At 41.2% G+C, this 17,286-nt stretch overlaps 1 protein-coding gene across 3 annotated transcripts; it reads right to left on the bottom strand.

Annotated features, from left to right (window-relative positions):
* Positions 1 to 26: 26 nt before the first annotated feature.
* Positions 27 to 17,181, bottom strand: grna (granulin a). 3 transcript variants are annotated; one of them, XM_080300114.1, is made up of 22 exons: positions 17,086 to 17,181; positions 16,314 to 16,454; positions 15,331 to 15,468; positions 15,094 to 15,222; positions 12,982 to 13,063; positions 12,784 to 12,890; positions 12,499 to 12,652; positions 12,294 to 12,377; positions 9,575 to 9,672; positions 9,135 to 9,371; positions 8,701 to 8,937; positions 8,212 to 8,448; positions 7,723 to 7,959; positions 7,286 to 7,522; positions 6,797 to 7,033; positions 6,363 to 6,599; positions 4,939 to 5,175; positions 4,509 to 4,745; positions 3,414 to 3,719; positions 1,875 to 2,111; positions 1,514 to 1,771; positions 27 to 780 (listed from the first exon to the last, which is right to left on the bottom strand). In XM_080300114.1, the coding sequence occupies exons 2-22, from the start codon at positions 16,452 to 16,454 to the stop codon at positions 637 to 639; spliced, it is 4,011 nt and encodes a 1,336-aa protein (XP_080156240.1). In that variant the 5' UTR covers positions 17,086 to 17,181; the 3' UTR covers positions 27 to 636. The 3 variants fall into 3 exon arrangements, with proteins under 3 accessions (XP_080156240.1, XP_080156241.1, XP_080156242.1); XM_080300115.1 differs by having other exon boundaries at positions 12,294 to 12,374; XM_080300116.1 differs by lacking the exon at positions 6,363 to 6,599.
* Between the last annotated feature and the right edge of the window lie 105 nt (positions 17,182 to 17,286).

Raw genomic sequence — 17,286 nt, 5'->3', positions numbered from 1 at the left:
TAAACCACAATAAGTGACTGGACAACTTTTAATAATGTCACTTCTTTTTTATTGATTTAATGGATAATGTGACACTTTGACAGGATAAGATCATCCAAGCATGAATTTCTTCACCTTTGCCTCATTAACACAGATTACTAATCCAATGCACAAAATTATGAACCCAAGATTTAATGAGTAATTACACCACAAAATCATTAAATGATCAGACTGAATGTTCAGAATGATGAAAGATATTGAATCAGGTTTTGACTGATTGATTATTATTGATAAAGAAATAACCTTTTCAACAGAAGGCAGCTGCAGCAAGTCTTAAAGAAACAGATGACTGACAAGTGGAGTGTTTCGATTGTCTTCTATTGTGGATGGAGTAGCATTTCAAGTGACAAACTGAGTGTGCTTGGAATAACAAAGATAACTCCTTAAATACATTAGTCACACGGTCATCTATATAATTAGGTGCATTCAGACCAAAATGTTCAACTTCAAGATTGCAAACATCTTAGCAACTGAGGTGCAAATCGTTTTCAAAGTGTCATTTAAAAACAAAGCATTTTGAAATTAATGTAGAATTCTTTCTCCATTAGTGCGTTATATGCAAAAACTAAAACTAGTAACAGTTTAGAGGTGGTGTTTTCACACAATTAGGGCTCTTTTTTTGTTGGCGACGAACACGTGCCAGTTGGGCCAGTAAAGCTTGGAGTTCTGGATGCAGGAGTTTTCTTCCGTACAGGTGTACCCGGTCGGGCAGCAGTGCTTCATGTTGCTGCAGCACACCGCCTAGAGGGAGGACAGAGGGAGGAAAGTCTGTAAAAAAAACTGAATGGTTTACTTAACTCATACACGCTCCCTTTTTATTGGCACAAAACCTCACAATTCAGACGTTGTGATGCTTTATAAGGCATTTTTAAAAAAAGATGCTGCAATGTAAGTACAGATTTGCCTTTTAGTATTACATGAAAACACAACAGTAATACCACTAATTTTTTTAAGTAGCAAAGTTCTCCTTATGGCTCTGTTTAGAGGCCTACATATTTATACAACATATTAGTTTAAAACCTATTCATGTCAACAGTGGTTTAACCTACTAATTTGTTTACAATGGAGCTCATGTTGAATCTCGAGCAGTGAATATATGTTTACAAACTAATTAGAGGGTAAAATGGTTGAGTTTGCAGTCTGGTAAAAGGTAACCTAACTGTGTAAAGGGTTATAATTTCACTGAAGGATGGAACTGAAATCTAGGGAATTACTGTATATAGTACAAAATGAGGAAATACTACTTTGGCTGTAAAATAAAATTACTTTCATCTGCTGACCTAAAACTGGACTTTCCAGGAGTGATCTCAAAATAGCAGTGAGCCTGAAGGCAGTCAAGAGGTGCAGCCTCCCTTTTCTGAGGTAAGCATATGAAAAATTTTGGAGCCCTTGGCTTACTGACAGTTCTCAGCTCTCCCTGACAGTTAACATAAAGCAGGAGGAAGGAAGCAGGACTAGTTTCTGTAAATCATACGTTAGAAGATGGACAGCAGCCCCAGGAAGTGGCAGAAGTCCTGCAGCAAGTTTCATCATGCCCGCAATTGGTCTGTTTATCGCACTTGATGTCTTTGTGCTTTGTTGGGCTGAGCTGGGGTTGAGGCTCAAGTAGATACACCGGTGTCAGTGGGACTCTCTCCAGCTGCATCATGATGAGCTTCTGGCAGGATCTGGATAAGATGTCACAGGTGTAACCCTGCGGGCAACAGTGCTCCTTATCCGGACAGCAAACAGCCTGCAGACACATAGTTGGTGCAAATTATAGTCCCCAGTTTGCATAGGCAAAGCCTGACCTGATGAGACGGCTACCAGGGTATATGATATTTTCATGCACTCACATTTTTGAGTGGACAGCAGCCCCACTCGCCTGTGAACAGCTTGCAGCAGCTGGTTTGTTCAGGACACTGGCTTGCACCTTCGCACTGGACAGAGTAGGGCTCGGCCTCGTCGCTGGTAATGGCTGGAATTTTGGTGTACCATGGAATCACAACTTCTCCTTTTATGCACGACGTGCGGCTATTGTCACATTTGTACTGGTTAGGACAGCAGTGACTCCCATCCTCACAGCACACCGCCTGGGGAGAAGTGAAAACATGAGCAGTGGCTTTCACTTCATCAATTCTGCTGTTTCACTTCTTTTTTCATTGGTGTATATATAAAGGTTATAGAGAGTCTGAAGAAGATGCTGAAATTCTATTCTAGAAACTTAAAGACACATCAGTTTATAAATGACTATTATAAATTCAGAGTGGCAACCAAAATAAAGTTCATTCGAGTTCATTTGAGTGACTGTGGCCTGTAAGCTGCTAAAGTCGCCAGTTCTCAACAGGAATATGAGAAAAGATGTGAAACAGAAAAACAGGATATCACCATGCAAATTAGGGCTAAAGATGATGTGTGCTTTTTTGGGGCTTGATGAACAGGTGACATTCAGTTAACATCTTCCGTGACTGCAGTGTGGGCGGCAGGTTTTTCTTTCATAAGCTTCAAAGGAAGTTTTAGGAATGAAAAAACTCAGCCGGCCTAAAAACTGCTTGGTGATCTGTGTGGTTCCCCCGCCCTCCACACACACACTCACACACATACCTCACACCACATGGTCTAAAATAAACCATCTAATCCTCTTTTAAGATCTCTTGCAACTTCTTCAGGATGTTTTGAATCTTGCCAGGTCCTAAAAGAGGTTGGCTTTTAAAATGATCTAAACTATCTTATTTTCTTGTACTGGATTTTTCTCTTTCTTGTATTGTAGAAGGACAAATAATCTTCAGCTACACAAAAGACATCAACAAAACCACTGTGGTGTAAAAATAAGCTTTTTTTCAAAACCTGGGAAATGTTACTGACGGCCCAAGGTGTGTAATAACTGACAGTGTGTTAGTGTAGAGTTAGTGAAGCATTTCTTTACATATTGGAGGATTAAATGACAACAGCTTTGCAAATGAAACTGTGCTGTACTGCACAACTTATTCAAGCAATATGTTTGATTGGTGTTTGTGGACTGGCTGGTAATCATAGTAAACATCAACTGCCTCAATTGTGTTGTGTGAAAAAAATTACAAATTTGCATTCTCTTCCAAAACCGCCGTTTATATCAGGAGTGGAAGTATGACTCATAGATGTGACACATACGTGTAAGCATTGTTAGGATGCAAAGTAATAGTGACGTTAATGTTGACTCTTCCAATGACTGCCAATAGAAGCAACCATTTTAGAAAAGATGGATGAGAACAAGACCTTATTGACACTTTCTGTATGTCCTCCTGTCATTATAAAATTAAACTGCGACAAATATGCGCTGGGCTGCTGCATATTGATGTTTAATAACAGATGGAGGAGACACGAGGTCAGTGATGCTGTGAAAAAGCAGAGCTCACCTCAGGCAGCGGACAGCAGCCCCACTTTTTAAAATTCTTCATGTAGCAGCAGGTGGTCGACTGAGGGCAGCTGGTGTGGGCATCACAGTTAATCATGCCTTCTTCTTCTTTGTCCTCCTCCTCCGATTTAGCGCTTGTTGTTGGACTCTCAGTTGTAGGCTGCACAGTAGTAGGTGCTTCAGTAGTGAACGCAGGTACCTTCTGTAGCATGGGAGTTGAGCCTGATGGGCCATTGCAAGACACGGCGGTCGGGTCACAGGTGGTGCCGCTCGGGCAGCAGTGTTTGTGATCGTCACAGCAGACCGCCTTTTATGCAAAAAGACAAAAGTGCAGTCAGTCACAGATAGTCAAGTTCAAATACAAACAGAAGCCTGACAATGCTTGGCAGAGCAATGTTGACAAAAATAAAACAGGTTAAATGCAATGTAGATTAAAGATATTATTTGATATTTCTAGAAATACAACAACCTGCTTTTATTTTTTGTCACGCACTACACAAACAAACTGTGTCTGTGCAGAGGCTAGCAAAGACAAGGGTTAGTGCAGTCACAGAACTTTCTTTTGTTTTTAAGTAAAGTGGGTGCAGCAGTAAATCATGTAACACACTCACCGTTACAACGCACTTGTCCAGTCTTACTGACCTCAGAGTAATTTTACACTCTTAACAAGTCACATTTTTAACCACAGACTCTTTATTTTCTGTACACTTTATCTACATCACTCCATCATCAACCACGAAACCACTGTGTCACCGTGGTGGTGTAAAGAATATTCGCTTTACTAGCTGTAACTTAGCCAGCAACATGCTTAGGCATGTATTGGTAGCTTTGTCACTGTAAGTCAACTTTTACCTCATCAATATGATACTCAAGTGGTCTTCAGTTTTTGTAAAAGATGCAGGACATACAGCACGTACAGCAGTTTAAGCTCCTTTAACTAACAGGTTCCTGGTGATAGCTGCATGCAGCCATCCAGAGTGACGGAACTTTAGGTTACCAACAGTTTTCTGTTTGGTGTAAATTTGACATTCTGTGTGTGTTAATAAAGTACTTTTGAGAAATGTGGTCTAAAAACCGATTTCAGTCCAATGCTAACCTCTGGCAATGGACAGCAGGCCCAGCGACCTTCTTGGGTTTTACAGCAGGTGGTGCCATCAGGACAGGCTGCTGTGTGATCACAAGGAACTTTCTTCTCCTCTGCCTTCTGCTTTATGATTGCAGGAAGCTTCTTGGCCCAGGGCACAGACATCAGGCCGTCTTCACAGGTTTGAGCCTCCAAGTTACATTTCTTCCCTTTGGGACAACAGTGTATGAAGTCTTCACAACAAACAGCCTGGAATTAGGGCAAACAGAACACCATCAATATATTTAAAACACCTTAAACTGCAAGTAATTATACATTTAAGCAGAAATGTCTAAATAAATGGCAGACGAGACTCAGTAGTGTTTGTTCGCACTGCACTCCCCTCTCTCCTCCAAATTGAAAAGCATTTAAAAAAATGGATGGATAGATGGTAATACTGTACCTCTGGCATTGGACAGCAGGCCCAGCCACCTTCTTGGGTTTTACAGCAGGTGGTGCCATCAGGACAGGCTGATGTATCGTCACATGGAACATCCTTCACCTCTACCTTCTGCTTTATGATTGCAGGAACCTTCTTGGCCCAGGGCACAGAGATCAGGCCGTCTTCACAGGTTTGAGCCTCCAAGTTACATTTCTTCCCTTTGGGACAACAGTGTATGAAGTCGTCACAACAAACAGCCTGGAAATGAAATGACAGCACAGACAGAAAGGTGTCAATATACTAAAAACACCTGAAATGTTAAACAGAAACTGTTAAATAAATATCAGACGAGGCTGTGGTGTATGCTTATGCCCTGTCCTCGCCTCCTCTGCCTTTTACCCTTCAAGCCTGACAAAGTAAAGCAGTTAGGGAAATGAATTAATAGATGCCCCAGAAGTTTGATTCTGCTCATCTGGACGTAGCGTTTTCAGTGGGAGAAACATTTCATCACTCATCCAAGTGACTTCTTCGGTCTCAGCTGACTGCAGGTTTCCCCAACCTTATAAACAGTACATTTGCACAATGTCTGAAACTAGCCCACTGAATGAACAATGGGCTGTGAGGTCAGTTCCTTGATCGTTACTATGCAAATTGTCATGACTATTGATTAACAACCACTCCAGTCACAGAGAGTTGGGGAAGGCTGTAATCACAGCATTGTACGATGGTGAAAGATGTACCCTTAGACCTCCCCCTCGATTCAGAGATGGTCTTTCCCTTTTCACCCAAATAGCCTCCTTGAATCCCCGCTTAAACGAGTGTTCCTCACTGTCCAGGATGTGTACATCCTCATCACTGAAAGAGTGTCCATTGACCTGTAGGTGTAAATAGACTGCGGAGTCCTGGCCTGACGAGTTAGCTCTTCTGTGTTGTGCCAACGGTTTCGCCACAGGTTGTTTGGGTTCCCCCATGATATAAATCATGACAATCCTCCTGTCACCTAACAGTGTACACTAAATTATTCTGTTTGTGTCGGGGGACCTGATCCTTGGGGTGGGCCAATTTTTGGTCCACCGTGTTTTGGGGTTTTAAAGCCACAGAGACGCAGCGTTTAAAAAAAATTTGTTTCAACTGTTACGATCCTCCTGACACATAATGGATCACTAAGGATTTTCGCTTAGGCAACCAGTTGTCCTTCTCTCCTGGATTGGCTGGAGCTTTCCTTAGCCCCCTTCCCATTACGAGGGTGATAGATTGTCTGAAGCAGTTACAACAAGGCAATACTATTGACCGGACTTCATGCCACAGGCTATGCCCGGGGAATCTACACCAAGTCTGTATAGTGTACCGAAGATACATCAACAGGGTGTACATTTAAGACCACTTGACGGTACCTGCATGATTAGGCATGCATCAAGACAAATTAATAGATGGTAACACTGTACCTCTGGCATTGGACAGCAGGCCCAGCCACCTTCTTTGGTTTTACAGCAGGTGGTGCCATCAGGACAGGCTGATGTATCGTCACATGGAACATCCTTCACCTCTACCTTCTGCTTTATGATTGCAGGAACCTTCTTGGCCCAGGGCACAGACATCAGGCCGTCTTCACAGGTTTGAGCCTCCAAGTTACATTTCTTCCCCTTTGGACAACAGTGTATGAAGTCGTCACAACAAACAGCCTGGAAACAAAATGACAGCACAGACAGAAAGCTGTCAATATACTAAAAACACCTGAAATGTTAAACAGAAACTGTTAAATAAATATCAGGCGAGGCTTTGATGTTTGCTTGTGCCCTGCCCTGCCCTCCCCTTGCCCCTCCAAGCCTGACAAAGAAAGCCAGTTAAGAAAATTGACGGATAGATGGTAATACTGTACCTCTGGCATTGGACAGCAGGCCCAGCCACCTTCTTGGGTTTTACAGCAGGTTGTGCCATCAGGACAGGCTGATGTATCGTCACATGGAACATCCTTCACCTCTACCTTCTGCTTTATGATTGCAGGAACCTTCTTGGCCCAGGGCACAGAGATCAGGCCGTCTTCACAGGTTTGAGCCTTCAAGTTACATTTCTTCCCTTTGGGACAACAGTGTATGAAGTCTTCACAACAAACAGCCTGGAAATGAAATTACAGGATAAAAAAACACTTTAAACTACAAGTAGTTACATATATAAATAGGAACTTTGAAACACATGTGAGACGAGGCTGTGTGGTATGTGTTAGCCCTGCAATAGACAGGAGACCTATCCAAGGTGTAATCTGCCCCTTATCCCATCCCATGAGAGCCAGGATAGGTTCAAGCCATTCCCTCATCCATGAAGTGGACAAGTGTTTAAGAATATGGATGGATAGATGGTAACACTGTACCTCTGGCATTGGACAGCAGGCCCAGCCACCTTCTTGGGTTTTACAGCAGGTGGTGCCATCAGGACAGGCTGATGTATCGTCACATGGAACATCCTTCACCTCTACCTTCTGCTTTATGATTGCAGGAACCTTCTTGGCCCAGGGCACAGAGATCACGCCGCCTTCACAGGTTTGAGCCTCCAAGTTACATTTCTTCCCTTTGGGACAACAGTGTATGAAGTCTTCACAGCAAACAGCCTGGAATTAGGGCGAACAGAATACCATCAATATACTAAAATGACCTTAAACTGCAAGTAATTATACATTTAAACAGAAATGTCTAAATAAATGGCAGACAGAGCTGTGTAATATGTGTTCATCCTGCCCTCCCCTCTCCCCGCCAACCCTGAAATTGACAAGCATTTAAGAAAATGGATGTATAGATGGTAATACTGTACCTCTGGCATTGGACAGCAGGCCCAGCCACCTTCTTGGGTTTTACAGCAGGTGGTGCCATCAGGACAGGCTGATGTATCGTCACATGGAACATCCTTCACCTCTACCTTCTGCTTTATGATTGCAGGAACCTTCTTGGCCCAGGGGACAGAGATCAGGCCGTCTTCACAGGTTTGAGCCTTCAAGTTACATTTCTTCCCTTTGGGACAACAGTGTATGAAGTCTTCACAACAAACAGCCTGGAAATGAAATTACAGGATAAAAAAACACTTTAAACTACAAGTAGTTACATATATAAATAGGAACTTTGAAACACATGTGAGACGAGGCTGTGTGGTATGTGTTAGCCCTGCAATAGACAGGAGACCTATCCAAGGTGTAATCTGCCCCTTATCCCATCCCATGAGAGCCAGGATAGGTTCAAGCCATTCCCTCATCCATGAAGTGGACAAGTGTTTAAGAATATGGATGGATAGATGGTAACACTGTACCTCTGGCATTGGACAGCAGGCCCAGCCACCTTCTTGGGTTTTACAGCAGGTGGTGCCATCAGGACAGGCTGATGTATCGTCACATGGAACATCCTTCACCTCTACCTTCTGCTTTATGATTGCAGGAACCTTCTTGGCCCAGGGGACAGAGATCAGGCCGTCTTCACAGGTTTGAGCCTTCAAGTTACATTTCTTCCCTTTGGGACAACAGTGTATGAAGTCTTCACAACAAACAGCCTGGAAATGAAATTACAGGATAAAAAAACACTTTAAACTACAAGTAGTTACATATATAAATAGGAACTTTGAAACACATGTGAGACGAGGCTGTGTGGTATGTGTTAGCCCTGCAATAGACAGGAGACCTATCCAAGGTGTAATCTGCCCCTTATCCCATCCCATGAGAGCCAGGATAGGTTCAAGCCATTCCCTCATCCATGAAGTGGACAAGTGTTTAAGAATATGGATGGATAGATGGTAACACTGTACCTCTGGCATTGGACAGCAGGCCCAGCCACCTTCTTGGGTTTTACAGCAGGTGGTGCCATCAGGACAGGCTGATGTATCGTCACATGGAACATCCTTCACCTCTACCTTCTGCTTTATGATTGCAGGAACCTTCTTGGCCCAGGGCACAGAGATCACGCCGCCTTCACAGGTTTGAGCCTCCAAGTTACATTTCTTCCCCTTTGGACAACAGTGTATGAAGTCTTCACAACAAACAGCCTGGAAACAAAATGACAGCACAGACAGAAAGCTGTCAATATACTAAAAACACCTGAAATGTTAAACAGAAACTGTTAAATAAATATCAGACAAGGCTTTGATGTTTGCTTGTGCCCTGCCCTGCCCTCCCCTTGCCCCTCCAAGCCTGACAAAGAAAGCCAGTTAAGAAAATTGACGGATAGATGGTAATACTGTACCTCTGGCATTGGACAGCAGGCCCAGCCACCTTCTTGGGTTTTACAGCAGGTGGTGCCATCAGGACAGGCTGATGTATCGTCACATGGAACATCCTTCACCTCTACCTTCTGCTTTATGATTGCAGGAACCTTCTTGGCCCAGGGGACAGAGATCAGGCCGTCTTCACAGGTTTGAGCCTTCAAGTTACATTTCTTCCCTTTGGGACAACAGTGTATGAAGTCTTCACAACAAACAGCCTGGAAATGAAATCACAGCACAGACAGAAAGCTGTCAATATACTAAAAACACCTGAAATGCTAAAGAGAAACTGTTAAATAAATGGCAGTCAGGGCTTTGATGCTTGTGCCCTGCCATCCCATCACCCATCTTCTCTCCCCTCTTCCTCTCCCAACAAAGGAAGCCAGCTAAGAAAATGGATGTATAGATGGTAATACTGTACCTCTGGCATTGGACAGCAGGCCCAGCCACCTTCTTGGGTTTTACAGCAGGTGGTGCCATCAGGACAGGCTGATGTATCGTCACATGGAACATCGTTTGCTGGAGAAAAGACATTGAGAAAAAAATTAATCCACTAATGTTTCATGACTGCCATCGTTGTGAGCCCTCACTTCCACTGACTGAATGTAATAATCATCCTCATGAACCATTTGATAAGTGATACGAACAACCAGCGAGATCATCATGAGATTTTGTCAAATTTGGAATTGACGACAATAACAGTTCCATGTTATAATTACTAAAATTACCTGGTGCACTCTTTGACCACTCGCAGTGTTATGGAGCAATGTCAGTTGTCAGTGAGTTTGAACACGAACAAAATTAAAGAAAATGAAGACGCCCCAATCAATTAAATATTATTTCTGAGTTATGACAGTAAAAAAATGCATATAACATAAAAACTAGTATAATTTACCACAGACTAGGGACACGTCTTTCAATATTTTTGTTTTACTTAAATACCTGTCAGTAAAGACATCCATTCTCTGACTAAGAATTCATGAACTCGAAACTGTAAACATTTTAATTGTATTTAAATAAAAGACTAAAACAATTACACAACTGCAAATTAAATATAAAATGTTTCTCCTGAAACACAAAGTCCTGAATGATCAGGGCCTGTCATATGTTATCCACACCTCATAAAACCATATTATTCCAATAGTGCATTTCACTTTCGGACTGCAGGTTTACTTGTGGTTCGTAGGGTTTTTCGAAGTAGACTGGGAGCCCTCAATCCCAGTTTGGATTGAGGGGGCAAACACCGTGTTTACTGTTAAAACATTTCTTTTAATAAAGCTTATAGTGAGGCGACTTTTGTTTTGAATCGGTGCTATATAAATAAAACTGTACTAAAACTTTAACTGAATTGAATAACTTCCTTGGTCTAAAGAAGCCTGCTTTAAGTCACAAGGGGCAACTGTCCAAATGACTCCAATACGGTCATTTGTGTTGTACCATGATAGAGATGTAATGATGACATTAAATTCAGACCAAATGGTGGAAATATGAGAATGAAGAGGATGCACCATAGTTAAAGCTAATCAGAGATGTGTGTCCTGCTGTGCACAAAACACAGCGAATTTATTGTGAACCATTTGATTGGCTCATGGAGGAAAGATAAATAATTCCTGTCTAAATAAAGATATAACTCATTTATAGTTGGCAGGAACTGAGGAGGAACAGAGCTGTTTTGGGCAGAAGTAATGCAGGCAAAAGCACTGTTATATTAAGACAGCTGCATTCACCACTATTCCTTTCTCTTGTAGCCAAATCAGAGTCAGTTTGGAGCAGTCTGTGTTATATGAGGAAGTATTTACCAATACAGTCACACATACTGGAACAATTTAGATGTCATGCTACAAAAGCCATTCTTTAAAAATAAAACTTCTCCTTTTTCCAAGTACTTTTAAAGGTTGACTGTCAAGTTTGATCTGTCAAACAAACCATGTGGTGCTTCAGGTTTCTGCCCCTCAGCCTCAGTGTTTTTTTGTTCCATGACATTGCAACAAAAATCATCACATTAAAAATATATATTTGAATTGAAAATGCATATTGGACTAACAGCAGAACCAATGATGTATATTGCCAAAAGTATTCACTCATCTCTCTTCACACGCATATGAACTTCAGTGACATCCTGTTCTTAACCCAAAGGGTTTAATATGATGTCGGCCCACCATTTGCAGCTATAACAGCTTCAGCTCTTCTGGTAAGAGTTTAGATTATTTATTGTTTATTGAAACTTAAAGTTAGGCTGTGGCTGATTTGAGTGACTGGTGAATGCAGACAGGACTGCTAAACTGTTGATTCACAGAACTGGACCTCTTGACCATACTTGCCATACAAAGTTGTTTTTGTTTTTTTAATACACACAAGAATTGACACATAAAAATAAAAAATGTGGCTTTCTGTGTGGTTATTTGTAGTAACAGCACATCCAAAAAGTGTAAAATTCTATTTGCATGTTACTTAGCAGGTATCTGTATCTGTGCGTTATTTGTTCTTAGCATTCCGGCTTGTCCCACCAAAATGCTTCCACTGATTTCAGAGTGGGTCGTTGCAGCGGCTCCCCCTTTTACCTTCAATATCATATTAAAAGTTCAAACTGGGCTGCCTGCACTGTAATATTTTGACGTTTTTCATGAGTTACAGTGATGTTTCTGAACAAGCATTATAAATATGTTGTAATAGTTAGCAGGCTTGGTAAGGGAAAAACTACCACCAAACAAAAACATTCATTGAAGACGGGGTGTTGCAACATTTAATTATAGCTGGATAGACCTGCCTATCAGCGCCAGATTTGTCTTGTCATTACCAGGAAATAATGAAACTGGTAAGAGAAAAAAAGATTTACCTGAACCATTAATCATGCACGCACTGGCACACCTAAAAACCGACAATGCCAAAAAAAATGGCCCGAAAGTGAGTCAGTGGACCACCTTTTAAAAAATAATATCTTGGAAAGCATTTGACATACGAAGCAAAAAATTCTCAGCAGTCATTTTAAGATGTTGAAACTTGAGATGGAATCACCTTTATGTGTCTTGTGATAAATCATGTGCTTTTTTTTCCAGTCTCATTGTTCTACATTATTTGTTTCATGGGGATAGTCTCACCTGCAGCTGCCTTAGCAACTGATGACACATTTACTGTCTTACCAGATGGAGGAAGCAGATTGGCTGTGGTGACTTTGGGGGCGTTTTCTGTTCCTGTGTTATTCACTGCTTCAACTGGCACTTCTTCTGGGAACAGAAAAACACAAAGATTAAGATAAACACACACACACACACTTTCAAATACTTAGTGAGAACAAGGAACTAAGCTTAACGTTCACAGCAAAACAGTCTATTAAAAATTTCTGACCTTTCTGGTTTTCCCAAGCTGCTCTCACTCTGGCAGGGAGCTTTGCCCACATTGGCATCTCTTTCTTGGTAGAAGAGTCAATGCATTTGGAATGCTCGACATCACATGTGGTCCCTTCAGAGCAGCAGTGTATCTTGTCAGCGCAGCACACGGCCTGTTCACATGGAAAATAATAAAACACCATTAAGTCACGATAACTGGACGTCAATGCAGGACATGCAAATCCATAATTTGACTTTTTTGTCATTCATGATCTCACTCATGGTATGGAGTAGCATTTTGTACCTTTGATAGTGGACAGCATGCCCATTTCCCGTCATTTGTTTCACAGCAGGTGGTACCATCTGGGCACTCTGAAATGCCATCGCTGCATAGAACTGTAACCACGAGCTCTGCAACAATATCACATGAACATCAAAACTCAAAACAGGAAAAGGAATAGTGATACGACTGAATTATGATACTTTGGCGGGGAAGTTGAACCTTTTTTGATGCAGCCTCGGCTGTCTGAGCTGCAGTCGTGGCCCTCAGGGCAGCAGTGTTTGCCATCGGGGCAGGAGATTCCCTGATAGCAGTGAGGAAATCAAGAATTAAGAATTAAACAAAAGCATTGGAACTGTTTATCTATTCATGCAGTAAATGAAAGATTTCAAAGAGGAAAAAAGGTTCAGTGAAATAAAGAGTAACAAACGACCAGCTGCTGTTTTAGTGCAAGCAGAAACCGCTTTTACAATCTCCAGCCAGTTTATTAGGGACACTTTTTCAGCTGCCATTCTACTAATATATTAAAGCTGGTGGTGGTGTGATGTTTGGAGGATGTTTTCGTGGTGCATTTAGTACTAACTGAATATCTTTTAAATGCCACAGCCTGTGTGCTGCTGACCGTGTCCATCCTCGTATGGCTGCAATATACCTAACTCCTGATGGCTGCCTCCAGCCGGTTAATGCACCACACCACAAAAGCTCAGACCAGCTCAACGTAGTTTCTTGACATGACAATGAGGTCAATGCACTCAAAAGATCTCCACAGTCATAAATCTGGGTCCAACAGAACACTTTTTGAATATGGTGGAAGAGGAGGTTTACATCATGGATCTGAATCTGATGTTATCATGTCAATGTACCAGAATCTCTGAGAAACATCTCTTTGCAAAGTTCAAGATGCAAAAAGATATTTAGTTAGTAACTAAAGGTGCTTGTTATATGAGGAGACTGCAATTATACAACAAGCATGTTATGCGCCATGGAGGTTTGGCTTTTTGAAATGAGGGGCTTGACCAAGCTAGAAGGTGTAGCTAATTAAGTGGCAGGTAAGTTTACATTAAACTTGTAACAAGAGCAAAAATCTATTCCAAAGCACTGAATGTCCTCGGTAAAGTGTAGAAGCTTAGTGGGTCAACCAGCTATGCAAACAAAGCATCAAAGAAAGATCCTCTTTTGAGAGGAAGTAAGCTCTATCACTGTGCAAGTGTCTTTTTCATGGCATCGATTAAATGGTTAGGGACTTTGCTGTTTATCAGTTGAAAGACCGTTAGCTATAAATCTGGAAATTAAAAAAGATAAATCCCTAAATTGAAATTAAAATAAAATACAAGCAGAAAAAAAAAATGAGACGAGACATAAATAATTGTTGCGTTGGTGCTGGTGAAAGATACTGAAGTATTGGTCATACATAACAAAAGGATTTGTAGATCTGAGCCAATTTCTGTTAGAGCTTTCCCTTTAAACAGAAGACTCAAGATGATAAACAAAAGTCTTCTAAAGTGCATGTTGTTTAAATAGATTCGACTTCCTACTGTAACCCAGTGACATAAAGACATCTTTTTACTTTTTCCCACGAGAGCCTGTGGGGTGGGTAAGGGAAATATCCATAGCTTTCCTAATGGATGTTCTGTAACAGCAGGTGGAGTTGTTAACAGCTTAAATGCAGTTTGCAAAAAAAAGTTAAGATTTATTTAGAGTGACTCTTTAGAAAAGCAAAGAGAAGGGAGGTGTAGTTTTACCAAACTGTACTATGTTGTTCAGCACCGACCTTTGTTATAGTGGTGTGATTCAAGATGCAAAACAGAAGTGAAAGATGTTTAAACATGCCGTACCCAAAGTACAGTAACAACCAGGGAGCTTTAAAGGAAGTGAGATGATGCTGGAAATGAATATGACAATAACTAAATATGACAAGGGGACAAAATACGTGAACCTGTTATCCAAAACATCAAAGCTACTGACAGGTGAAGTGAATAGACAACCATCTTGTTGCCATGTACTTAGTAATCATATGCAAGTTAATCTGATATGTACCAGTCACCCAAAAATTTGCAGACTAACTCTGCCACCAATTTCCTGGTAGTGAAAACTTTCAGAGACCCTGAGTGAGTACCCCTTCTGATCAGAGCTCTTTTGGCTGCACAATATTAGAATAACGAGTTTTAATCATGTGGTTGATCGGTGTGTATGTATGGAAATCCCCTCCTAGATTCAAGATTCCTTCAAAGGAATGAACCACAAATAAAAGATTAGTGTCATCACTCACTTTGTTTTTCCACTCAGTGCTACTTAAGTATGTGAAGCACGTCTTATTTGTGGTGGTTAGCTTACCTGAGTTAGAGGACAGCAGCCAAACTTCGTCAAACCCTTCAGACAGGAATACTCAGCAGGGCATCGTGACAGGTCGGGGCAGATGTTGTCGTCTTCCTGACTCTCGTATGTCTTGATCATCCTGAAGGACTGAGTGGTCAGAAGGTGGGAAAGAGGACAGTATTACTTCTTTTAATCCACCACGATTATTTAATCTGACTTTGTGACAGAAAACAACTAACGTGTGACGACGCTTACTTTAGAGACTTTGGGCTGATCAGCAGGGGTTCTTTTCACCCAGGGGATGGTCAGGGTGGTATTAATACAGCCAGATAAGGCTTTATTACAGACTGTGCCCTCTGGACAGCAGTGGATGTGATCATCACAGCACTCAGCCTGAGGAGACAGCAGTAGTAGAAACACTTTGACTACCAAAGTTTGAAACAGCTATCACATTGAGGGAAAGCGGCACGTCCTTCTATCTGGATTTCAAAGTAGTAAAACACAGCTGAGGGTGAATAGTATCGCTGCATAATTATATTTACTTTAAAGTATAAGTGAAGGGTTATCTCACATGTACATTTAACTATAGACAAAGGGACAATTTACCTACACTGAAGGTGACGTACTGCAGCTTTGCTCAGTAGGTTAGGATGGAATTCCTCCCTTTTGCACTTTTGGAGTTATTTTAAAACAGAAATCTATAGAAGATTTTGTCCAGTTACCATGAAGATGTGAACACTACACATTTTACTCTTTAATATTTACATACTTGATGACTAATAAGCTGGGCTGTTTTTAGTCTATAGGAATGCATTTAGTTGATGTGAATGAAACTGTTCATACTAATATATAAAGCTAATAGATTTTTATTGATTTAAACAAATGTCATATAGCAAAATAATTTACAACAGGTCTGATTCTGGTTTTAAGTAAACCAACTCATCAATAACAGCAATCATTTCTTCTGATTATAATTGTAGATGTCCGACGTCTCTCAGAAACGTTTCTATACATTTGTTTTTTGTTTTGTTTTTAGAGATTGTGAGATTTTCATACATCAAAACTTGGTTTAAATGAGTTACTAGCAGAACATGAACCCAAATGGATATCCGTTGGGGTCCCCCCCCCCCCCCCACTCTTACTGCAAAAAGGAAGCCAATTAAAACAAGTACAATAAATATAATTACATTGTCGTGAACACTCAAGTTGCATGATGGTATAATAACACCTGGCCTTACGTTTTCATATCGGCAACACCCGTAACCGTTTGCTGGGCTGTTGCAGCAGGTTTCCCCTTCTTTACACAGCCCTCCATCTGGACACACATCAGCACCAACCACAGCCAGGGCGGCCCAGCAGATCACAACCCACTTCTGCATCTGGAGGGGGAAAAGCAAAAGGCACACAAATGGAAAGTGAAACTGGCGGAAGGGGGGGATTTCTCTTTCACTGACCACCACGATAAATGATATTTGTACATTAAAATTCTGCACACATTCTTGATCTTATCAGGTCACAAAGAGTTTGATAACCATGCTCGGGCAGTCATGCCAGTGGTGTCTCGTTATATTCCTTATGTCTGTCTCCAAAAAAACCGAATCTCGGCTATCTGGTCAGCTCGGTTCGAGTTTTAAAGGGAAAATGTCAAATAAAAGTGATGAACCGGGTCTAAACACTGAGCTCAAATGTTGTCTTTGACAAAATAGTGGTTTTCTTCTTTCTCCAGATGTTCAACTTTATTGAAGATGTTTCTTTTATCGTCATATGAATAAGCAAAACAAATGCACAGTCTAAAATGAAATAAATCCACTTTCACTTTCGTCTGGTTTATATTCCTTATTTAACCTAAAAATCTAGCCTCTCAGGGGAAATTCTGAGCGACACAGTTGAACTCTTTATATTGCAAGATAAATACACAGACTGTGAAACTTAAAACAGCTTTTTATAAGGCCCGCACCGATACATGCATAAATGCAATGATAGACGAAATAAAGTTTTTGATGCTCTTACCTTTATTGAAAAAAAATGAACAGAAGGGCTGTTGTGAGCAGGTGTTTCACAAGAGTCTCGCCACAAAATGACACAAATGATAGCCTGCAGTCTTGAACACACCCCGAAAGGGGAGGGAGAGGAGGTGCCTTAATGTTGCTGTACACCTTTTAACGCCAGCTCTGTCTCTTCAATGAATCAGTTTTTAATATTCATAAAACA

This window comes from Astatotilapia calliptera, chromosome 4 (assembly GCF_964374335.1).
Source record: "Astatotilapia calliptera chromosome 4, fAstCal68.1, whole genome shotgun sequence".
NCBI classification, from domain to species: Eukaryota; Metazoa; Chordata; class Actinopteri; order Cichliformes; family Cichlidae; genus Astatotilapia; species Astatotilapia calliptera.
The sequence above is the reverse complement of the archived record's forward strand: the minus strand, read 5'-3'. Positions and strand labels throughout refer to the sequence as shown.

Bases quoted from the DNA above. Each gene is read 5' to 3' on its own strand.
- grna (XM_080300114.1), bottom strand. From the start codon at position 16,454: ATGCAGAAGTGGGTTGTGATCTGCTGGGCCGCCCTGGCTGTGGTTGGT. The intron at 4,746-4,938 runs GTACAGTATTAC...CCCTAATTCCAG, and splicing joins CCTGCTGTCCAATGCCAGAG to GCTGTTTGTTGTGAAGACTT. The intron at 3,720-4,508 runs GTTAGCATTGGA...TTTGCATAAAAG, and splicing joins CCTGCTGTCCATTGCCAGAG to GCGGTCTGCTGTGACGATCA.